This window comes from Tinamus guttatus, unplaced genomic scaffold (assembly GCF_059628265.1).
Source record: "Tinamus guttatus ecotype Peru unplaced genomic scaffold, ASM5962826v1 Tinamus_guttatus_pri_ptg000548l, whole genome shotgun sequence".
Taxonomy (NCBI): Eukaryota; Metazoa; Chordata; class Aves; order Tinamiformes; family Tinamidae; genus Tinamus; species Tinamus guttatus.
This window is the reverse complement of record NW_028289082.1, coordinates 768,536-792,063: the sequence shown is the minus strand read 5'-3', so window position 1 is coordinate 792,063 and position 23,528 is coordinate 768,536. Positions and strand designations below refer to the sequence as shown.

General features: G+C 43.5%; 1 protein-coding gene across 1 annotated transcript in view; it reads right to left on the bottom strand.

The window, feature by feature from the left end:
• The window catches only part of PINX1 (PIN2 (TERF1) interacting telomerase inhibitor 1), a 56,139-nt gene extending 33,093 nt beyond the window's left edge, over positions 1-23,046 (bottom strand). Inside the window, exons 1-6 of the mRNA XM_088534383.1 lie at positions 23,023-23,046; positions 19,651-19,760; positions 17,151-17,243; positions 16,436-16,514; positions 12,992-13,081; positions 10,191-10,267 (exon numbers count right to left, since the gene is read on the bottom strand). Of these exons, the coding sequence (XP_088390509.1) occupies positions 10,191-10,267; positions 12,992-13,081; positions 16,436-16,514; positions 17,151-17,243; positions 19,651-19,760; positions 23,023-23,041 (468 nt within the window). The 5' untranslated portion in view covers positions 23,042-23,046. The remainder of the gene's footprint in view (positions 1-10,190; positions 10,268-12,991; positions 13,082-16,435; positions 16,515-17,150; positions 17,244-19,650; positions 19,761-23,022) is intronic.
• Between the last annotated feature and the right edge of the window lie 482 nt (positions 23,047-23,528).

Sequence of the window (23,528 nt, the reverse complement as noted above, 5' to 3'; positions counted from 1 at the left end):
TTTTATAAAAGGCAGCAACACAACCATTCAATGGAAAAACCCTGGGATTAAGGACAGCTGGTGAGTGGGGCTGCAGAAGCAGGGAAAAACACACATATGGGATTTACTGACTCCTTGATAAAACTCAAACAAGCCCAAATGAAGTCCAAAGAGACAAACTTTTCAAACGTGCCAGGCATCTCAATGTGGGGGAATCTGCCCATAAGCCTCACTCCAGCACTAGATATTTCTCCTGATGAGAGTGGAAAAAAAAAAAGCCAATGTTCACAGCTGAAGAAGGAATTCAGCAGAGAAGCTGAAATACTGGCTCGGAAGTGGAAAATCTTGTTTCTTTGATTTTAAGCATATTCTCGGGTTGAATCATTTATTTTCCTCCAGCTTCTGGTTTGCTCAACCCACCTGAACCAACCAGCAGTTGCACAACCAGTTTGATGAGCCAAATCCAGAAGACACTCTTGGTGGAAGTTTAGATGCCCTTTTATAATTAAAAATAGCAAGAACAAGACCACGTGATGAACTTCCAATCCTCCCGCAGTTCAGTAGATCAAATTTTTTTCTGTGCAATAAAGCATAAAAAATACATTTTATTCCCTGATATCTGAGAACCTATTTGTGTTGCATCCAGTTTCATTTCTACAAGATATCAATCCCAAAGGCCACCCATCTCGAACTATCCCTGTTCCTATATCTTGTTCCTATATCTACATGGCAGAAGGAAGGAATGGGCAGCCCACGCTCCCACCGGGATACAAGGGCAGGTAGGAGCCTGCTGGATCAACTGGTTGTCAAGAAACTGTCCCCTCTGCACACCTGCCTTTAACATTGACAGGAAGCCACCTGCTTAGTCCACACTTCCAGACACAAATCCTGTTGCGATAGGATCAAAAATGTACTTTTTCCTTGTTTTGAACTGCTACGCTGGATTTTTTTTTTAAAGAAAAGTCTTTGATCAGCCAAATATTTGTAAAAGGAAAACCAACTACAAAGGCATCCTATAAAAGTGCAGGCCCACAACAAGGGCTGTTTGGTAAGAAGGGATTACACAAGATAAAATTAACGTTAATTTTGTTCTCGAGTACTGGTGCCCATATCCTAAGTACTGGCTTGTTGCTTTCTCACAGTATAAATGCTGTAATAAAAAAAAAAAGAAAAAAAAAAAGGGATTTGTTCTGTGAACCCAATTAAACAACTATCATTTGTGTGTGTGTTTTCTACCACCACTGTTTTATGGTTTCTTATATGGCTACACTGCCTTACTCACATTTACACCATGTGTACAAATGGCTCCACATCAATTATGCAATTTCGCTTAGAAAAATAATTAGGCACTTTTTTTCTCTCTTTTATATTGCCCGCAGTGAAGAATCCTGCTCAGGAATCCTATTTGCAGGGGAATTCAGCACACAGATGACAAAACTGAGGATAAAGATGCAAAGGCCAGTGCTAATTGAACTGGGCAAGGCGAAGCCTTTTGCTAAGTCAAATCTGCACCTTGCTCCACACATTCCACCCATTATTTTGCTAGGGCTGTTTAGGGATGTCAGTTTTGTCCACACTATAACCAAGGACTGGACGTGAACTACCTCAGTGCATTAAAATGACAAAAAGCTCTTGGATGTTAGGAATTAGAGACCCACTCATCTCCTTCAATATAAAGCCACGGCAATGACTTCTTTATCTTCTTTAAATCCAAAGGGGACGTTTTTAGGATTCACAAAACACAAGAACAATCACAAGAGAAAGTTCTGCCTGGGCTTTTCCTCTCGAAAATGCTCAGAACCTAAAAAAACCCACAAAGCAAAAGCAAGGGCAGCAAAAATACACCTCCAGAAATGCAGTGCAGCTTTCACACAAAGTGTAGTTAAAAAATGACTAAGTTTTCTTGATATATGAATTTGTGGGTAAACCATTTATCAATGACCTGCTTACCTGCGCAGCAGAGTCCCTCAAGCCGAGGGCCATGTCATTCCCCTTTGACTGATTAATTAGCCAATACGGGGATATTTTTCACTGTGAGGCATGATGGTTTATTCCAGCTAATGCGTGGTCTCTAATGGCAACACATTAAAGCCAACTCGGCTCTTTAAGCCTATCGAAGTGACCAAAAGGGAAGGAGAGAAGATAAATCAAAGGAGCTCCCCCAGTTCTCTTTCAGGCCCTAACAACCCCCCCAAGGAACTAGGCAAGGCTCTTCACCAATGAAGGGGGAAGAAAAAGCACCATTTCTTCCAGATCAGGAGATGTCTCTTCCTCTCTCTCTCTCTGCTATTTCCTGAATGGCAATAATTTATCCTCAGTTGATTAACAAGGTGCTTATAGAATAGGCAACAAAACATCAATACTTTGCTCTTCCTCCCTTTATCAAAGCACATCTAGGACGCCATGCTAGGTAAAGTAATTTCCACTAGTGTTCCTGGAGAAGTATTAAAAATATACACATTAAAAATAGGCATATTAAAAATACGCACCCAAATAAACACCATGTGCTTAATTCAACATTGTTCTGACCTGCTATATATGTAGTTTCCAGTTAGTAGCTCAGAGCAATAGCATTTTAGATCAACTTTAATCTGTGCTGCCAGAGGAAGATTCGCTCCACCTGTACCACCCTGTATACACTGAGGATATTTAGCCTTGCAACTATATATATATATATATGTATATATGCATATATACATATGTTTGCATGAGTTTGTATCACTGCTGTATCACTGTATCTATACTGATCACCCCATAAACACTGGCAAAGGCCCTGTGCTGCTAACTGCTGCTGGAACCTGTGATTTGAGGAAACTACAGATTTGCACCACACCATGTGGTAGAGCAAAGCTAGAAAGGCCACAGAAATAACTGCCATATTTTAATAAAAAGCACTTGCTAAAGGTAATTTAAATATGAGTGATTCAAATGGACAGGAAAAAGGGAATGTATCACAGAAGCCTATTGATACCCTTTGACATTTCTGCAGCAGAAAGCAGAGAGCTCCCGTTGATGTTAAGGAGAACTATGTCCTTGTTTTTAAAGGGAGCAGACTCTAATTTTTAAAGCAAGCATCTAAATGTAGTGAATAAACTATGTTGGCCAATGCTGTAGCAAACTAGAGGCTCCCTTTCCTTACAGAGGCAGGTTCCTGGGGATATTAAATGGGCAAAACCACCACTACACTCTACTTTGTTTCTAGCTCATAGTCCAGCACACGCTGATGAAAGAAAAGAGGCAGCTTCACAGGACGGAGTGATTCACATTCACAAGGGCTAAGAAGTAACTTAAGTTTACAGGAAGTTTTTAGACAGCTTTTGCACTGAAACGACATGTCCAGAATGAGGCTTTCTGGTTAGGGTGACTAGATGCCCTCTATAATCAGTGAGGAGAGATGCAGATACCTCCAGGAAGGGTTCAGGTTTGAACATTTTTGCCATTTTTGGACAGGGTGAATGGCCAGAGCCCGTGTGGGCACCTGGGCTCCCACTACAGAGGGAGTCTGGAGAAGATGTCTAATCTTATACTAACAGCAGGGTCAATCCTATCATTTCTTAGCTAGATTTTCCTTTCCCTTGATAAAGTATCGTTGTATTTATTCTTCCCAGTGATACAAAAAACATTATCTACTCCTGAGCTCAAATGGCCAAATCATATTCAGGAATAAGGACCCTTCAGCTCTAAATTTTCACACCAAACCCAACAAACCCTACAGCTTGGGAAAAATTCTTCTAGGAACAGTGCCTCTAGCATGCTACATTCTCCCTGATAGTTAATGTATAATAAATAAGAATGAAATATGAGAAAATTATTGTCTCAGGGTTTTCCTACCTTCTTCCTCTGGAACACACTGGCAGCAATTACATTTCTACTCTGGTTGCTTAAGGAAGCAAAGTTTCCATGATCATTCTGCCCAAACATGTGCACATCGTATGCTCCCCGGCAAGTTTTTAATCCAACCTGACAAGAGCTTAGAGATTTCCAAGATATTTAGTCTCTGAACTATTCCATAAAAGCAGGCTGGTCACGGGCAGCCAGCAGATCCCAGTGCACAGAGACAGGGATTTCGACATGAGCTCATCCCCTTTGGACACCGCAATTCCGAACCACAGGAAACCAAGCTTCATTACTGGGAGATGCTTTATCTAAACCAGTTCATTTCTCCTTATTCCAGGGGGCCCGAAAAGTGTTAAATTGACTTTTTTTCTTGGCTTCGCTTCCTAAGGAGCTGGGATTTCCCTCTGGAGACTCTTCCACGGCCCTGCTGACATCATGGCGAGGAAGCCTGCCGAAAAGCAAGCTTGTGTCTTCCTTTTTCTAATTGCAGGTTCTTGCCCCCAGTCCCATTCTTGGCTTTTGCCTCTCCTGATTACTATCCCTTCCCTTCCCCTGTTCCTCTTTCCTCCCGGCTCCCAGATATTTATAGGCAGCGAGGTCATCTTTTTCTGCCTCTTTTCCAACACGAACGTATCCAGTTCCTCCACTCTCTCCTTCTAGGACCTGCCCTCTAACCCTGTCGCCCATTTTACTGAGTCCTTTTGGACACGCTCCAGGTTTTTGATGTCCTTTTTCTATTCTGCATCCCAGGCCCAAATACCTCGTGCTAGCTGCCATTACCAAAGCAAAATAGTAATAACCTCAGTTAATTTTTAACACACTTACCTCTTTTGCAGTCTTTTGTACCCTAAAAGCACTGAAAAAAAAACACTGTAAATTAATTTTTGCGCTACTTCTGCAACAGTGACTTTTGCTTCAGGTAGAAAAAATAACAAATCAAAGTTGTGGCTTGTCTAAAAGTCACAACTGCCAAGACATTATTATTACCATTTGTGTTTTGCAGAAAGAAAGTTGAGGTGCAGGGAATTATATCAATTTACCCACAGCTTCAGGGAGCCAAGGGCAGAGCCAGGCTCTAATGGATTTTTAGTTATGTCCCTTAAGATTAGCCAACAAGCTGTTCTGATAAGTGCTGGGAAATGCAAGTGAGGAAGTTCTGCAAAATGTGTCAGAAGACAATTTCCTGATTAAAAAAAAAAGAGAAAAAGCAACAGGGTGGTTAGTTACTTTTCTAATGACTAACACGGAAGAAATCACCACTAACTTGAGACTTTCAGGCTACTTGGATGGGATGGTTTAAGGGAACTTGCGCACGATTACATCCAAGTTCCAGAAATTTGGAGGAAGCAGATTACTCACGGAATGGCATAAGACATGGAAGTGAGATGGACGCAAAACATGCAGTTTTCTCTGCATCTCATACCGAGCTAGTACGAATGTGCCAGCAAATCAGGACGGCTCCCCCAGCCCCTAAAGCAAAATCAGTGCCAGAATCATGTTGTTCAACAAGCCAGTTAGGACTGTCTGTAACTCATTCCCAAACCCTCCGTCTCACTCCGGAGTATTTTCTCCAGTGATAAGGCTTCGTCAGGAAACACAGCTGGATGGAGGAAGGAAATTCTGAGAAGCAAAAAAAAAAAAAAGAAATAGTGGGGGTTCCAGGAAGTTCAAGCAGATAGGAACTAATGGAATTTGTTTTTCTGTCTCCCCAGCTCCCAGTGTTCCTAAGCAAGTGAGAAAACTAGAGGGAAAGTTTGTGGGGGGAAGCTCTGGCAGATCTTACCCTGCAAAACAGGTCCCCACTGCAGGTCTCCAGAGAGCACCATAATTACAATTCAATATTTTCGATCACTTACTCTCTCTGGGAAAAACTGCAGACGTTTCCAATTTAGGTCCAGTCCTAAACCCAGCTATTGTTTTCTCTACACCCCCCACCTTTTAAAATTTTTTTTATTTGTATTTTTTTAAGAAAGGTCCCTGTATCGTTTATTAAGGAGGTTTTATTTGGAAACATCATTTATCTTTTAAGTTACTTTATGTTTATCAATCAGGAGAATTAAAGGTTGCTTGTGCTAATATTAATAACATATATTCCAGCACCACTAAAACAACAGCTGAAGTAGTGTCTGCACTTTATGTTTCTACAGAAATCCCTCTGAACACTTATGGTTGAACAGAATTTCTTTCCCTATCCTTTGCAATTCCACTCTTTTACAAGCTCTCAGCCAATTCCTCCTTGCTTTGATACGCTGTATAATCCAAATTTCAACATTCCCGCTTGCTGCTCAGGTGACACAGAGAGAGGATCCATCAGTTAGATCAGTTCTGGGGATCCAGGTAAAATGCGGGTCCAAAATCAGCTCTGCAGTTAAGACAGATCAGCTTGAATTTGCACAAAAAGTTTCCTGCCCAATTTCTGCAATTCACTGGTCAAAACTGTAAGGAAACTGCTGGTGACTGGGCTAGGAAACACTGCACATGACATTAAACATTGTCTCTTTGATATATCCAATTTACTGAGATACCATCTAGCACAAGGGCTGTTAAGAGGGAATATATTTGTGACATGATCCTAGTGCCAGAATCCCTGACAAGTTATGCCACTTGTACCCATGGAAAAGTTCAAAAGTGGTGAATGAAGTAGCTCTTATGAAGTAAGAGAAGCTTCACAATCCTCACAGAAGCAAAACCCACCCTTAATGCCATCAGTGACATACAGACTTGAATCCTTCTGAGAGAGACACCTAGAGAACTGCTCATGTTCACCCAACCCACTCCATTTATAGTATTTTACTATTCCAAGCATTTTATGATTCCAAAACGTTCCCTTCTCCTTAAACAATCTTTTCTGTAACTTAACCTTGCTACAGGCTTACATTGGAGGTTTTCAAGGCAGGGAGATACTCAAAACCCCAACAGACGCGGCCCTGAACAACCTGCTTTAGTTGACCCTAATTTGAGCAGGGGGATTGGACTAGAAACCTCAGGAGGTCCTAGTGACCCTCCACAATTCTGCGAATGTATGAAAAGCAGTTCCTGCTTTTTTGTATTAATTTATACCCAGTAGAGTCCAGTGCATAACAGGCATTTCCATACACCATCTCAGCTGCAACTATTGCTGAGAATGGGACTAGAGTCCTTAACGAAAAGAGGTTTCATGTTCCTGAGGGCAACGCAAGCATCCCTGTTGCAACAGAGCTTTAACATTTGTATTTATTGATAAGAGCAGTCCTCGCACATGCACAAGTAGGGAAGGTGTCCCCATCTGCTTGGAACAGCCTGGAATTGTCACTAGCAGTTGCAGGGGCTGTAGTTGAGAGCGGCTGCAGACTGCCCCAGCCTGATGGACACCAGGACGCTTCCTATGTTATCTGTGCACAGGAACAGATAGGAAAAGCTTCCAGGAGAATGACAGCACCTTCCTGTTCTTGCAGTGCGCTCTCTGCCACATCAGGGAAATGCCCAGTGCCTGGGGACTTCAAAACCAAATGCAAATAAACACCAGAACAGCCCTGCAAACCCTCACGGGGCAGTTGGTACCACCTTAAGCACCGGGCTCTGCATACCAGAAAGGGTAGGGAGAGTTCATGGTGCAATGGGATGAAATTGCTCAGAGCTGAAGGGGCTGAGCAATGCATTCTTCTTCTTCTACAGATCTCTGATCCATGAAGGAAAGGGGGAAAAAAGAGGAAAAGAGAGGAAAGAGCGAGAGGAAAGAGAGAGAAAAGAAAAAAAAAGGAAAAAGTGAAAAAGGGAAAAAAAGAAAAAAGAAAAGAGAGAAGAAAGAGAAAAAAGAGAAAAAGAAAAAAGAAAAGAAAAAAGTGAAGAAAAAAGAAAAAAGAGAAAAGGAAGAAAAAAGGGAAAAAAAAAGAAGAGAGAAAAGAACAGAAAAAAAGAGAATATGAGAAAGCAGAAAAGAGGAGTGGAGGAGAAGGGAGGGAAGAAGTTGAAGAAGGAAAAAGGAGAGAAGAAATAGAAGAAGGAAAGGAGAAGAAAAAGGAAAAGGGTAATTGTGCCCCTGACTTTCTCTCCTAATAGCTGCTTAGCAGCAGATGGTATCCAGAAGATGACAAGGCAGCTCCAAATGACCTTACCTGTATTTGTATGTGGAAATCTAGGCTCTGAACGGGGAACTGTACATGACTTTTTGCCAGAACTTCAAACCATTATGTTAATGTTCAGTTGGAAAATGGGAAAAATCGGCACCTGAACTGCCACCAGACTGGTCAAGGAATTAGCAAAATCATGAGCAAATGGTTATATACTTCACAGGCATGAGCAGGCTCAAGCACACACACTATCTGCAGTTATCTTTTATCACCAGAGGAACCAGTTCTGCAGTATAGAGTCCCTGAAGACACAGCAGCAATTCCCAAACTTTATCCGTAGTTCCCAAAGATGGGGAGATGCAGAGAAACTAAGATCTATTATTTTGACAGCTTATGAGTGGGCAAAATCTACTGCCCGAACCATAGTTTTGTCTCCTGCTGATCTGCATCAAATCCCATCTTGTCTTGCTTCAAATTGATCTCGTAGCAAGAGAACTGAGAATCGGATCCAGGCACATTCTGGCTCCTCAGAAATGTTCATCTGGGGGTGAAACCTTTTTCACAGCATTTAAGATCTCACCTAGCTCATGGGCTCTGAGTGCCCAAATGCCTATTTGAAGGCAGCAGTAAGTTGAGACGGGTTCGGTTGTGGCTCGTGGCCTCTTCCCAAGCTCTCAGCTTTCAAGCCAAAGCGTGTGACGTGTGACAAAGGTTCACACTGTTATCCACAGTGGCAGACAAGATAGGGCAGTTCTTCATTTGTCTACGTGTCTTTCAGCCTCGTGGTTTAATTAACTCTAACTGTATTTTTGGAGTTTAGAGGACGGCACTCAGAAAAAAAAAATCGGACACTTTTCCCTATCCTACTAACAATTTACAAACTCACACCACATTCACTGCAATTCTAGCACTATAGAGGGTCATGACAAGATCGATTCTGTCAAAAAGCGTCATCCAAGACGTCCTACTGAAATACTTTGCATTTTGAATTAATAAATCTTTCCTGTGAAGAACTCCTAGCGAATCACTCTTTGTTCTTCACAGCCTCCCTTGCCATTCCAGGAGCATTTCGACAGCCTACAAACATTTCTCTACTTTTGCTACTACCAAGCATTTCTTAGAACATCCTTTTTTCCATCTCTTGTGGGTCAGGGGTATTAGAGGGCAGAGGCCTCACATTTGTGGGTCCTTATCCTCATGGGGGACTTCAACCACCCTAAGGGTGGTTGAAGGGACAACTTGCAGGGCACGAGCAATCCAGAAGGGTTCTGAAGTGTGTTGGTGACAATCTTTTGAGTGTGTGATCAAGGTGAGGCACTTTGCTGGGCCTCAGTCTTACAAACAGGGAAGAACTATCAGGCGTGTGAAGTTTGTGCTGATTAAATTACCAGAGCACATGACATAGGAGAAAAAGCTGAAAGAGCTGAAACTGTTCAGAAGGCTTTTTCAGAAGGGGGGATCCTGTCAATGTGTATAAATATTTGTCCGGGGAGGCTGTGGAGGTATCTCCACCCTTGGAGATACTGAAAGCCCAACTGGGCCATGCCCTGAGCAACCTGCTCCAGTTGCCCCTGCTTTTAGCAAGTGGGTTGGATGAGAAGATCTCCAGAGAAGATCTCGAACCTTCTGTGATTCTGTGAGGTTAGAGAATCATTTTCAAGACTGCTGTGCAATGAGAACTGTGTTGAGAAGGTAGCTCAGCTTCAGAAATTTCCATTCAAGATTCGGGCCGTGTCTTTTCCTCCACACCTATTCTCTGCAAGCACAAACTACTCAAAAAAGGCTACTGCAAAACACTGATCTGTTTACATGTAAACTTGGGGAACAAATCTTTTAATTTAATGTTTATTGTTGTTCAAACCATCTTTGAATCTTTCGTTCAACGGTGAGCAAACCCTTGAAGCTGCTCAGCCTTCCCCAAACCTTGTGAAAGGTTTGTGTGCTGGGCTTGGCTAGTTGCTGCTGAATGCCAAATTCTGCATTTGGGATAGTTACGGATCTTTCCAATCAACAACCTTTACTCAATTTACACCGTGTATTACCAAACAGTATAAAATTAAAGTAATGGAGATTCCTAATTGACTCCAAAGAGGTTCTATCACAGTAGTTCATAGAAATGTTTATTAAATGCACTCTTATTTTCTAAGAGTGGAGAGCACAGCCCTGTATCTGTAGCCTTCACGCAAAAAGTGAGTTCAGAGACAGGAGATCCCTGGGTTTTCATGAGTGTATGATAACCTTACTAGCAGAAAGCTATGTAAATATGTTCTTGTTAAAATGGAAAGCATGCAAACTCTCAGGAGAAAGGTGAAGGCTCTTGTTTACCTGTGCCTTCATATTCTTCTGTCGCTTCCCAAAAATGCAGGACAGATCATCTTCACTGCGGGAAGAGAGATCCTTACCTAAGGAGGGAAGGGCAGGAAAAGCACATCTTCACATGCGATGACAAGTAAACGTAGTAACATAAACTATGACCCATTAGAATTAGAAAAAAAATCTTCTTGGAGGCACAAAAGGAGGGGAATGCTAAAGATATGCAAGGAAGGCTGTCCACATGCAGTAGGAAAAGTATGGATCCACTAAGCAGTTGGAAATAGGTTGCAAAAAAGGCTGGTGAGGGGACAGCCACAGTCTGCTCATGTCTCTCCACAGGGAAACTTGTAACAAGCCCTTGTTTTCCCCTACCTGACCCTGTAATTGGCCGAGCAGACAAGAGAAGCAGCCTGCACTACTCCAGAGGGAACAAAAAGCTGTAACTCCCCATAGGCAGGAAGAGTTCAGGAAGAAACTGCATGTCTTGGGGCTCTCAGGAGACTTCCCCTATCTCTGACAAGGTTACTCTCCTCCAGATAGCAAAAAATTTATCTTTGCTCAGTGGGGACTTACCTTTGATTCACGACTGCTTCTGAAAAGCAAAACTCACATCTCTGCAACACAAGGGGTTATCCTGTCCAAAATAATTTCCAGGGTGAAACAGATTTTCTCTGATTATTATTCCTGTCTCGCTGCTGTGTAGCTGGTCAAACACCAGACATGGAGAGGGAAGGAAAAGAGTGTGACCTGATATTCTGAGATGGCAACAAAAGTCGTGTTGGGCCCACAGTGCAATAAGCCTACAAAGCACAGTGCAAAATTCAGCTGCCCACAGCTTGTCTGAGAAAATTCTAATAGAAAAATAAATATATATTTCATCAAAAGGTAAAAATAAATAAATATTTCATCAAAAGGTTAAAACAAAAAAAAACATAGTCCAGCCAGGCCAACTGATTATCACCCAAGGAGTCTGCTGGGATCTTATCTTATTCCACTTGACTGTCCAGTTCCAAAATCACTAGCTTCGCATCCAGGCTAAGCACCAGTAATGGTTATATGAACAAAAATATGGCTAGTGCACTCTTTTTTGTTTTTTGTCTTCTTAGAATCCTTAATTGCTCAGCAGATATGCAAACTTAAGGGAGAACCTTCATCCCAATTTCTGATGTCTCACTACAGCAGTTCCTATGAGACGTCCTTACCAAGTGAGCAGGATGCGACTGGTTTTCACCTTTACCTTGGCCATGGTTTGGAACACGAGGCTTTCATTCCTGCTACTCCTCCTTTCATTCATTTCCTGCCTGCTTTGCATGCTTTTATTTATTTGTTTATTGGATGTAATCTTTCTGCTTTCCTTAACAGAAACGCTGTGCTGACTGGCCAGACCTTTGGCAGCATCACAGGGCAAGAGCTACCAGAAAAGCAGGTGAAATCAGCATTTTGCATCAGGGCAGATTCACCAGATCCCCCCGTGAGTGCAAAGACTTTGTGTGGTGCCCACGTGCCTCCAGCAGCAAGGATGCAAACCAGCCCCAGGAACGGAAACTGTATTTTTTATCCTTGCTGCTCCCTTCTCCCTTTTGTGTTGAGCTCGTCTTGTTTAGTCTGCAAGGAAGCAGGATCGGACTTGGACAACACGAGCCACAACAACAACATCAGCCTTTCCCAAATCACTTTTCCTCTCTCCCTGGAAAAGGACAATTTCCCTGTTTTGCACCACTGAGGCTGCAGTCAAACAGGGACCTACCTTGTAGAAATGCTGCAGCCAAACAAGTAAGGGACATTGTTAAGATGAAAGCCTTGCTCTGAATTTTACACGCTCGAACCACATTTTTCGTGTCTATATTTAGTAAAAGGTTAATTCCAAATCAAAATAAATCCTCCTTGCTACTACCTCAAACAGGCCATGGTCTCTGGACTCAACCCCCTGAACCAATTCAATTGTTTCATGTTGTAAAGTGGCAGGGTCATGTTAACATCTTTAGTTCTCTAGGTTCAATTATTTCATTAAAAAAATCCAAGCCTCAATACCAGAATTTGGCCTCTATTCAGAAGTAAATTACCTCGTTTTTAGCAGAGGTATTTGCTATCGGAAAACATTAAATAGAACTTTAAGCTTAATAAATTAGCCATGGTGGAAAACAGCACGGCTCTGATCCTATCCATATCCAGGAAAACACATGTGCACACCATGTGCACGTGGTTGTGTGATACAGGAACACAACCAGTGCAGAACCGGAGTGACTGAACAACAGTTGAAATCAGGGGTAGCTGATTCAGCCACCCTTCTAAGAAACAAAACACAGAACTCCAGGAGTTCTTGATAGAGTTTTTTTGGGGCTACTGACTGTCCTAATTCACCCAACAAATCACCTGGTAGCTGTAAGAGGGCTTTCCTTTTCCTGCATTCAGGTTTAATCTGATCGCTGATCTTATCCACCTGATCTCTTAGCAGGGGTTACTGGAGATTGCAGGGGATAGCACTGTATAGATGCCCAAGTAAATGTTAGCACCTTTTTTTTCCCTCTCCTCCATTGCTTGCCCACACACACACCACCCAGAATATTTATTGTGCTGATGGTTCCTGCAGGCAAAAAAAGGATTTGTTCAATAGTGTTAGCCTAAAGCTATCCAGAGTTGCCCAAAATAAGAAACGAACGGTGTATTATAGCTTTAAGCAGGCTGCAGGGGGTATTTCTAAACCAAGATTTTACTTGCCAATTTTAGATCTCAGGAGGTAATAGATCATCTTGACATATGTGTTTTTCTAATCTTGGCTAGAGGTTATGAAACAACAACAAAATTCCTCTTACCTTTCGCAAACTTCATATAATGGACACGCTTCTTGGAAGATTTGGATTTTTCCTCGAGACTAAATTTCTTCTGGTCCCTTGCTGAGGGCTCTAAAAAAAAATACAGGTTCCAGCTCCATTACAGAATCACTAACCCCAGGATTAAAACACCAGTGTACTTAACTTTCCACCTCAGAATTCAGGCTCAGTAACAGATCACAACATATTCCTTTAGAAAACATGGCAGGTCTTGCCCGAGACATGCTCCTGCAAGATTTCTTGGGCACATTCTCTTCCTTTCCCATTTCCAACCTGATTTGAAAAGGGAGATGCAGGTATTTCAGGTCAAAGGTAAAGCCTGGTTTAAAATCATTTCTATGGTGAGTAGAGACTAATCAGGTCAGGGTCTATTGTGCTGTTTGTTATGAAACCTTCTCATGGCCAGAGCCTGAGAAAGCTGTAAGAAACAGGCAATACAAAATAAAACAGTAAACATGAGTGGATAGAAAGAAGGATATCACAGAAAATAGGCCTTTCATTTCTAGCAGCACTCGAAGTGCCTCTCTCTGGATACAGTGTAATACACCTATGTAAGGAAATTAAAGTGTGGTAGAGCTTTAGTATCTTTGAGGCCACCTGGAACAAACTGTATTAATCTGTATTATTTTTCTCTCCTACCTTCCAGCACAGAGGGGCAGGATCTAAATTACCCTCTTGCAATGAATCCCTCTCAGCTAAGTCCCAAATTTTGCTCAGGAGATGCAAAATGCTTGGGAGCATCTCCTGTTGCAGGCCAAAACCATGGGAAGGGCTGTTAACTATTTAACAGTAGAAAAAACACAAGTTTTTGCACCTTGGCAGGCTAATTTCTAGGTACAGATGAACTGTCTGCATGCCCAGAGCCTGCTAATCGAAAAGAAAGTCTCAGAAGGAGGTATCCTGCTCTCCTCAAAAACCAAGGACAAGGAATAGTCACTATGGGATTCTGTGCTCAGTGATGCCAGAAAAAGTTACACGGGTGTGAGGTGTTTTTCCTCCCAGAGGCAGCTGGGATGGGTAGGAAAAAATCAACCCATACCTTAAGGGCTAAGTTGAGTCACCTTTTTCATAGGATTCCACGCCTGAATGCTCTGCAGACCAAGCTTTTTTTGAGGTTGGAATTACAGATTTCCACGGTTTGATAGGTAGTGCCACTTGATGACAATTTGCTGGGCTAAAAATGAAATCTGCAGCTGAGAGTTGGAGAGTTTGTTGCCAAAAAGTAGCCTCAGATCTCCCCTTACATTTACATGCTAAACCCTAGTGAGGGGAGGAAGGATGAGCAAACCCAGTTTTAGACAGAATCTGCCGTCAGCTTGAAAAACCTCTGAAAAATAATAAAATAAAGGGGGAAGAGGAGCATCACAAGGTAGAATATCCCGAGCAGAGATGAGGTACCTCTGAGTCTGCTCTCTGGTGCAGTTGTGCTGAAGGGAGCATTACCCAGCAATGGGGTTGTGCAGGGCTTCCTCCTGCCCTTCTTTCTTACAGCAAAAGGGGCACCAGCACCACCTTGTGCTTTAAGGAGAAATTTCACTACTGAGCATAAAAACGTGCTGGTGTTTGCAAGCAGGAGATAAATCACTGCCTCTTCCAGTGACTGCTAACACCCCTGCAAGCTGAGCAAGAGCTACACGTGTATTAACACACTTTTTAAGGCAATTCGGTCACAGCAAGAAAGTTTTTTGGCATTTCTATAGCAAGTTTCATGCAGATGAATATTCCAGAGCACCCTATACTTTGTACATGGGCAGGGGACACAACAAACATCGCCAGGATCCCAGAAGAGGGAGGAATCAACCCCCCTCACTAGGTGATCAGAAAAGTGAAGAAAGTTAATGCTGTGTGGACCAAAGGTATTGAATATTGGCATATGAGCACCCACAAGACCTTTCCTTCCCAATTTCTAATTACAATCCAACTCTGGCAACCACGCCACTTATTTAAGAACAATGAAGTTTTTCAGCTGACTTTTAATGCAAACTGAAACTGGACAACAGCCAACTACATAACTTTTGATCTCGGAGCACAGCTGCAGGCAGAGTTATCTGGATGAGTTTTGCCAGCTTAAACAATTGCCAAAAATAAAACACAAGTTTCAGAGCAATGCTGCGGTCTGCAGAGCACCAGACCTGAATCTTACTTTCCACCTGCACCCAAATTTGACCCCAGTGATGGAAATCTCTTGTCACAGTGGCTAAAAAGACTGTGCAAAGATGACTGCATGCAACTGGGGGAAATATGGCTTTAGGGGGCCACTTTGCATCAGTGCAGGGAACCCAGCACAGGTTTAGGAACAAGCCAGCCTTGCTCAAGGAACCTGCCTCTGTGCTGACTCACTGTGTCCTTGGGCAAGTCATTTCAGCTCTCTGCTCATCCCTTTGCAGGTTTCTCACCCATTGCACCTAACTGATCTTCCCATAGCTCAAGTTGGGACTTGGGTAGGATTTATATAGACAGACAGACAGGAACTTTTGGAATTTCCCTACGAAAGGCTATTTTGCCTCCTCAGGGTTTTAACTACAGCACCCAGCACTGTGTGGCCCCGGATCACAACTCCCTAACTGTGGTTAGGAAATCAAGTGCACACAGATGACTAACACAGCGGTTAACAAAAAAAATCTTTAAGCCTTAGATCCAGAATTGTAATCCTGGTTTTCTGGACTGTCACCAACTACCAGATTCAAGAAATTTTTTTTTTCCCTTCAAAACTAATTTGATCCTTCTTGTAACACACTTTCCTCCTCCTCTTTCTACTCTCCATCTCCTAGAAAAGCTTCTGCTCTCCAGCTGCTGGATTCACTGGGGTGACAGCTCTGCCACTGGCAGCGTTTGGACAGGCTGCTAGGTCCAAACAGATTCCCTTGATTTAATGCCACTCCACCGAGGCTTCTTCTGATACACAGCTAGACTCTGACCTTGTTCCAGCCTAACTAAGGGAGAGAAGATAAACCAACTTTGATGCATGCAATTTTCTGTAAGCCTACACCCCCCAGTTAAGTATTACTTCATTTTTTAAACAAAGCTCCAGCTCCACAAAGAGCTTTTTACAATTAGATGACTTTATAAATAGCTTTTTGGGAAGCTCTGTAGTTTCCCCACTTGTGTGCTCTACAGCAAAACCAAAATGCATAACCCTGAGTCAAAAGCTAAAAAGCAGTTTTTGAGAGCAGAAAAGCAGGCATTTAAAAAACTACCAGAGCATGCAAGCCAGGTGAGACAGTTCCTTAAGGTAAGAAAAATTTGTTAAAATGGTGAATGTTTTAATTGTGAGTTTTCATACTTGCTCTGGCTTCTTTTAATAGTACCCTCAGCAAGGGCACTATTAGCAACCCAAAGGATTAGGTCACAGCTAGTTTTTTAAGACAGAAAGAATGGAAACCCTGCTAAGCTTCCAGCACCTGAGTGAGCAAAGCATGAACCTACCTGTTTCACCCTGTCCATGGCAATCATTCAGTTCAGCCAGAAGCTGGTTGAAGTCATCCTGATGAGCAATCCAGTTGTCCTGTAAATATCACTCACATGAATGTAAGGCAGGAGCTCTCAGTCCTAACAAATTTTGTCAGTCCTAACAGAAATTTTGCTAAAAAGGGTGTTAAGATTCTACACTCTGACAAGTAACTCAATTGCAGGTGCTCAACTCTTCCTGGTGGGAAGAACTCTCTGGAGCTCCACACGGCAGCTCAATACAGTCACTCCAAAATGCACAGCTGATAGGGGTTGTGTTTGAGTGTCTTCAAGCAGTGCTGAGCTGCTGTTGGCTCTGCTTGTCCTATGCTGGGCAAAATGTTTTCAAGAGCAGGCAGGAAACATTAATGTGATTTTCTGGCAACAACGTTTCTTGAGATGTTGACTCAGAGTGCAGCACCTTTAGGAGCAAATTCTGCTTTTGCTACACACTGAACTTCACTCAGGAAGGTGACTGTTCCAGGACACCGTTCCAAAACAGCGTTCCCAAACAGTCACTTTCTCCCAAAACACCCAACAGAGCACCACTAAATAAAAGAGCAAGAGTTTCTGCAGAGATGTTCACACAGGTGTGTGCTGCCATCAAGGGTGAGAGCAGATTTCACTGACATCCCACCACAAAGACGTGTTTCAGCTGAAGGAGCCACGTTTCTCACCTGGGGCTAGTGCTCACCTCGTGATTGATGGTTGCTCCCAATCCCAGCATGTTGTTTTTCACATGAACCTTGATATGTTCTGTATTCCCTTGCTCCTGAGCCCCAAGACCCTAAGGAGGATTTAAGGGCAAAAGTAAGGATTTTTCTGCAGTGACCAGGCAACCAAAGCGTTTGCACTGTAAGGCAATTTGTAACAAAATACAGGAATAAACCACAAGTTACTATTTATTTGCTTGCCTGCACCTTAATTCATTTGCAGGCATTAGCACACATGAGATATTAAGTATTTTTAATTTACTACTAAAGCCTGCGGCAAAATATCATAAACACTAAAATAGCAACAACATTATGTAGTTGGGTGATTAATCAGGAAGCCACCTGACATTCCCAGGCAACTCCAAAGTGTTTACTATTTTAAAACAAAATACGACGTGTCTCTCACCAAAAACACAGCCGGCACTGGGAAGGCAGCTGCATAACAACAAACAGCTCTAAGGGACAGGAGAACTCAAGTGCATAACGAAATTATGTTGGGGTATCTGTATGACTGCTGCATTTGTCTGAGTTCATAATGAAATGGGGACACAAAACCCTCTGCAACAGCTGGAGCTGCCTGTTGTAAAGGAAGATCCTGCAACCTACGCCAGGAAAATCGTTGTGAGGAAGACGAGGGAGGATGATGAACACAAAGGAACTCAGGGCCTTCCTTCCATACCCTGACGCAGTGTTTGTAAGGGCAAACATCTACCCTGAGATGAGCTGGCTGCCTAAATTATAAAACAGAACATTTAACAGCGTTTGTTCTACTTGGGGTTACACATCTGTTTTCACCTGACACACAAACACATCTTTAGAGAAGGCCTGGGTGTCATGGTGGATGATAAGTTGCCCATGAGGCAGCAGTTGCCCTCGTGGCCAAGAAGGCCAATGGGATCCTGGGGTGCATTAAGAAGAGCATCTCCAGCAGGTCGAGGGAGGGGATCCTGCCCCTCTACTCAGCTCTGGTGAGGTCACATCTGGAGTATTGTGTCCAGTTCTGGGCTCCACAGGACAAGAGGGATGTGGAGCTGCTGGAGAGAGTCCAGCGCAGGGCTACAAGGATGATCAGGGGCCTGGAACATCTGCCCTATGAGGAGAGGCTGAGGGAGCTGGGCCTGTTCAGCTGGAGAAGAGAAGGCTGAGAGGGGACCTGAGCAGTGTCTAGAAGTACCTCAAGGGAGGCAGTGAGGAGGATGGTGCTGGCCTCTTTTCACTGGTGGCCACCAACAGAACTAGAGGAAACGGCCACAAACTGAAGCACGAAAAGTTTCACAGGAACTTAAGGAAAAATTTCTTAACAGTGAGGGTGACAGAGCCCTGGAACAGGCTGCCCAGAGAGGTTGTGGAGTCTCCTTCTCTGGAGATCTTCCAAACCCGCTTGGACGCAGTCCTGTGCCACGTGCTCTAGGTGACCCTGCGTGTGCAGGGGGGTTGGACTAGATGATCTCTAGAGGTTCCTTCCAACCTTCAGCATTCTGTGATTCTATGATTTACATAGCGAGAGATATCTCAGCCCCACACTTTAACAGTCTGGCCTAAAGCCTAGTGAAACCAAGGCCAGTTCCTTGATTTCAGCAGCCTTTGAATCAGGTTGCTTCTGAAATTAAAGGCAGGGAGATTTATATGTACTAAATATAAGCCAGTTTTCTGGCAACAGTGGGCTACAATGAGAAAGCCAAGGGCAGGCTTATTTTGGCCAATACATTAAAGCTCACAGTGACAGAGCTGAAAACACCCCTAATTTTATTCATTTTAAAGGAGGCAGGGAGAGGAGATGGAGGAGAAGAGGTAAAGATAAATTGTGGATTTTCTTCATGCATTTCACTACTGATGTAAGATTTGATGAACTTCCCAGCTTTGCTGAGATCCTTTTCTGCAAGTTAAACTGCTTTTAAGGGAGGGCTGAGAGGTCTGCGTTGACCTGAAGAGTTATTGTTAGCACCAAAGGCAGCCACCTCTCCCCTACGTCCCACAGGTAGAGGCCAGAGCTAGAAAGGAACTGAGCTCACATTGGACATCTCGGTCATTCAGGGAACACACCAGAAGTCCCCTTTAAAAATAGGTGGAGATTAAAGCAGATCCTGGGGATGTTTTGAAAAATATAAAAGGTCAGGGAGAAAACAAGGCAATCTGAGGTCTTCTCTAATACCCACATGGTTTTATGTCCCTGTCCCTACTTTTACTGGGGGACATTATCTCCTTTGGGGTGAGCGGGGATAGAAAGCAAGAAAGCCACAAATTAGTGAGTATCTGTGTAAATAAAAGCTATGAAGGTTTCCTATTGCTAAAGTTTTCTCTGTGTTCTCAGCAGACTTCAAGAAAAAATATTATACAGAAAGAATGTGGCTTTCTAAACACTGGGACTAAGAGTTATCTTCAAGTCTTCCACTCAAGTCTCTCTCTTTTAAACTGAATTTTTTAGTTCAGGAACAATTCAGAGACAACCTTTCAGCTAGAGAACCCTCCTGTAAGTCATACCTTTCCTTTGGACCAGCCCATCTTCTCCAGCATCTTCTGGCCAAATTTAGATTCATCTTTGCTCCAGGCACTGTTTCGTGGATCCACAGACCACTTCTGCTTCCTACGAGCTACAACATGAAGGAAAGATCAGGCTCCATTTACACTGTGCTTCCAATGTGCTTATTATTTATTTCTAATCAATGCAAGTCCCTTGTTCCAAAAAAATAGAACCTATACCAGACCATACATGCTTCCGGGGCGGTTATTTTAACCAAATTTTATATGGGTAAAAAAAAAAACTCCAGTGTAATTATTACTATAAATGTGAAGAAGATCCCAGCAAAATAGCAATGGAATTTGCCATCCCTGGGGATGGGCTGCAATTTAGCAAAGTGCTTTAAGGATTGCCATAGGCATGGAATGACAGAAGAGATATCTACCGAATTGCAGATTTTGGACTTGCCACAAAATGGCTTATTTAGGAACCCAACAGAAATAAATCTATAGCTGAGTATCTGCAATGTCCCATACCCATATACATACGTTTGCTTTTATCACTAAGAATAAAGTCACTGAAATCAAGGAAGAAAAGTCAGCACAGCTCTGACCCGTTACCTTAAATGTGCGCCTAAACATACACAGGAAGAGAACTTAAATAAAATAAAATGAAAAGAATGAGAGACAGGAGGATTATAAACTTAAGATGGGAAACGGAGGGTTAATACAACCTTAATATTAACTAAAGGCCATAAAAAGTCAGTAGGAACTCACGCCCACCAAGACATTTTCACTATAATCATTCATCTTTCCCTAAAATGCAGTATTTGCAACCTGGACCAGAGGGAGGGAATATTATAGGGATGTCCAATTTATTTTTAGCCTCATCTTGATTCCTTCTGCAATAAAAACTAATACGACTAAAAAGCGTGGTTGTGTTTTGTCTAAAAAAAAAAACTCTTCTGAAGCTTCAAAGCTCAAACGAGGCTTGGTAGAGCAATCACTTAAAAAGTAAGAGTCTGATAAAGAGTTTCATAAAACATCAAACAGCCTCTAAAAAGGATTTTACAGCCTAAATGCCTCAGCGCTGCCAGGGAAATCCACACGGAGCTCATTTGGTCCAGTTCTCCGCAGGCAAAAGATTGACCTAATTCCATGACGCAGCCCTCGGAGAAGCAAATACCCACCAGGAACCCCTCGCTCAGGGTGGATTTGAGAGAATCGGTGAGGAATTTGGGGCAATCGGCTTCACATTCCTACCATCCCTTTCTAGGGAGCAAGTCACTAAACCCAAATTCCTCCTCCTTGTCCTGATCTGCCCTTAACATCACACTCACTTCGTTCATCTACTATTTTACTCTTGTAAATAGTTCCCCGGGTGATGGGGTTGCAAATCCCCCCGAATTAAAGCCAATGCAACCCATACATTTGCAAAGCACAGTGTGTAGCTAAGGATTTGTCTACGCAGCAGACACAATCCATGTCAACTGAACGTGTGAATTTAAATTAATTTCCAAGCTGAAATGCTTGATGCAGTTCAACTAATCCACTTTAAAAGTTCATTTTGATTAATTTCCCTGAATATCCCTGGGCCAAGACATTTTACTCCCAGAAAAACTCCGGTAACAAAACACAAGGGCATTTATTAATGTAGAGATTTCTCAAGCTTGAATTTTTAGGAGATCTTCTTCTTCCCAGCACTTTTAATCCATGTACTTTGAAACTGTAACTACCATAAGTGGATTATTCCTCACATTTCTGACACATTAATGCAGTCTTATTTTCGAATATCACTAGCTAGTTGCAGGAAACCTGCGAAAGTTGCTTGGATTTATCAAAGGTACCTAAGAAAAACCAGGAACCTCATGTCATATACAGCAACTACAAAATCCTCTACCTCTAATCCCCTAATCCAAAATAAGAATAATAAGGTATTTAGCCTACAATTTTTCTGTTTGCTCACAGAGGTCTTTTTAAAATCCACTCTCTTCCAGCTCCAAAGTTCAGCTCTGAAGTCAATGCCAATGTTCTGGGTTGATGCTAAGAGATATTAAGGAATTCTGGGCAAGCAGCACCATCCAGTGGAGAAAAGTGACATTTCTTTAGAAAGCTTTATCAACCTGAAGGCCTCACCATTCTAAAAAGACCAAATATTAAAATATTTTGCCCCAACACATGCACCAGACACGGAAATAAACTATAATTTTCTGTATATATATATATATATAAAGTAGGAGGCATTCAAGAGCTCTGGCTTACCCATTTCATCCCCAAATTGACCAAATTCTCTGTTTTCATCCCCAAATCCTTCTGGCCCAGTATCCCCTCTTCTAACTTTGCCCCTGTTTTAGAGCATCTGAGATTATGGGTTCCCATCCAAACCAGGGCTGGGAGCCTACATTTAAGGAAGGGAAATAATAAACTGCCTGAAATTGCCTTCAGTGACCAGGAGAAGAAAGATACAGACAGGAAGTGTTTTTATTCCAAGCTAGTTAGCCAATAAATAGCTAATAATAAAAAAATAGTTTTTCCTCCCAAACGAGCACCACAGAAAGGTAATTATCAAATCTTATTAAAACCTGATTTAAAAAAAAAAAACTGAAAGAAATTTAGCAAAAGCCCTATTCTTATTATTTCAGTAGTTCATCTTACCGAGAGCATTAACTACACACGAGTTTACTAAAGCTGTTACTTAAATCCTACATAAACTTGAGCAGGGGTTTGGACTAGATGGTCTCTAGAGGTCCCTTCCAACCTCAACCATTCTGGGATTCTGGGATAAACGTGGAATCCTGTAACTATTAAGGGAAAAACATCTGGCCTACTTTGCGCTATTGGCAATGAGCAGCACGGCATGTGAATATTTGAGGCGTTTATTAGAGAAAAGGTGCTTTAAAGAAACTCCTCTTGGGTTTGGGAGACGTGCTGGCAAAAGCTTTGTGTTTTTGGGAGGAAAAGGAAAATAATCGCTCCCGTTTTGGGCCAGCACCACGAGATTTCTGTGCCCAAAACGGGTGAATTCGCCCGAGAATGAATTCACACTGGGTTTTTATCACCCGGGTTGCTCTTATCCCAGGGGAAACTCATCCCTGAGGCGCCGCGCGGGATCAGCCTTGCGGGAAAAACCCGGGAGACCCGAGGAACGGGTTTCCCAGGGATCCACTGCGCTCAGACCACCCCCCAAACCCTCCATGTCCCGCGCGCTGCCCCCCCAAGGCGGAAATTCGCCCCGATTCACCCCAAAATCCCCTCAGAGCCCCCGCGGCCTGCACCCCCCCCGCCGCCCCCTCAGTGGTATCGCCCGCCCCGCAGCGGCACCTGCCCAGCGCCCCCCCCCGCGGCGCCGCACGTGGTATCACCCGCTCCCCCCGCGCAGCGCGGGGAGTCACTCACGCTCCGCCAGCATCGCCATCTTGGGGGCCTCCCTCGGGGCCCGGCGCCCGCGCGGGGGCGCGGGAATAGGTGTCCGCGGCGAAGCCCGCTCGAAAAGCCGCGAAGCCGCCGCGCGTAGCCGCCAGCCTCGGGGGGAAATAAGGGGCAGAGCTCCTTGTCTGGGTGGCGAAACGGAGTGAAATGCGGAGCGGGTGGAAAATCGGCGATGCCGGGCGGATGTGGGTGGTTATTAGACAGGCGTATCAGCGGGAGGCCGAGGCTGTCGCCGGGGGCGGGTGGGGAGGAGCGGGAATTGGGCGGTTTATTTTGTAACGGCGACGTTTAAAGCTCGTTTCCCGCCCGTGCGGACGGTGCTCGTCGTCTTCTCGGCCTCTGCCTCCCCGTCGCAGCCCCAAAGCCCCTCTGCGGCAGCCCCGCTTCACGGCTCGCCTGTAAGAGGTGGCGTCATCCGTGCCCTGCCCCCTTTTTGGCATTTTCTGCACCCAAAACGTGCCCCCCTCGCCCCG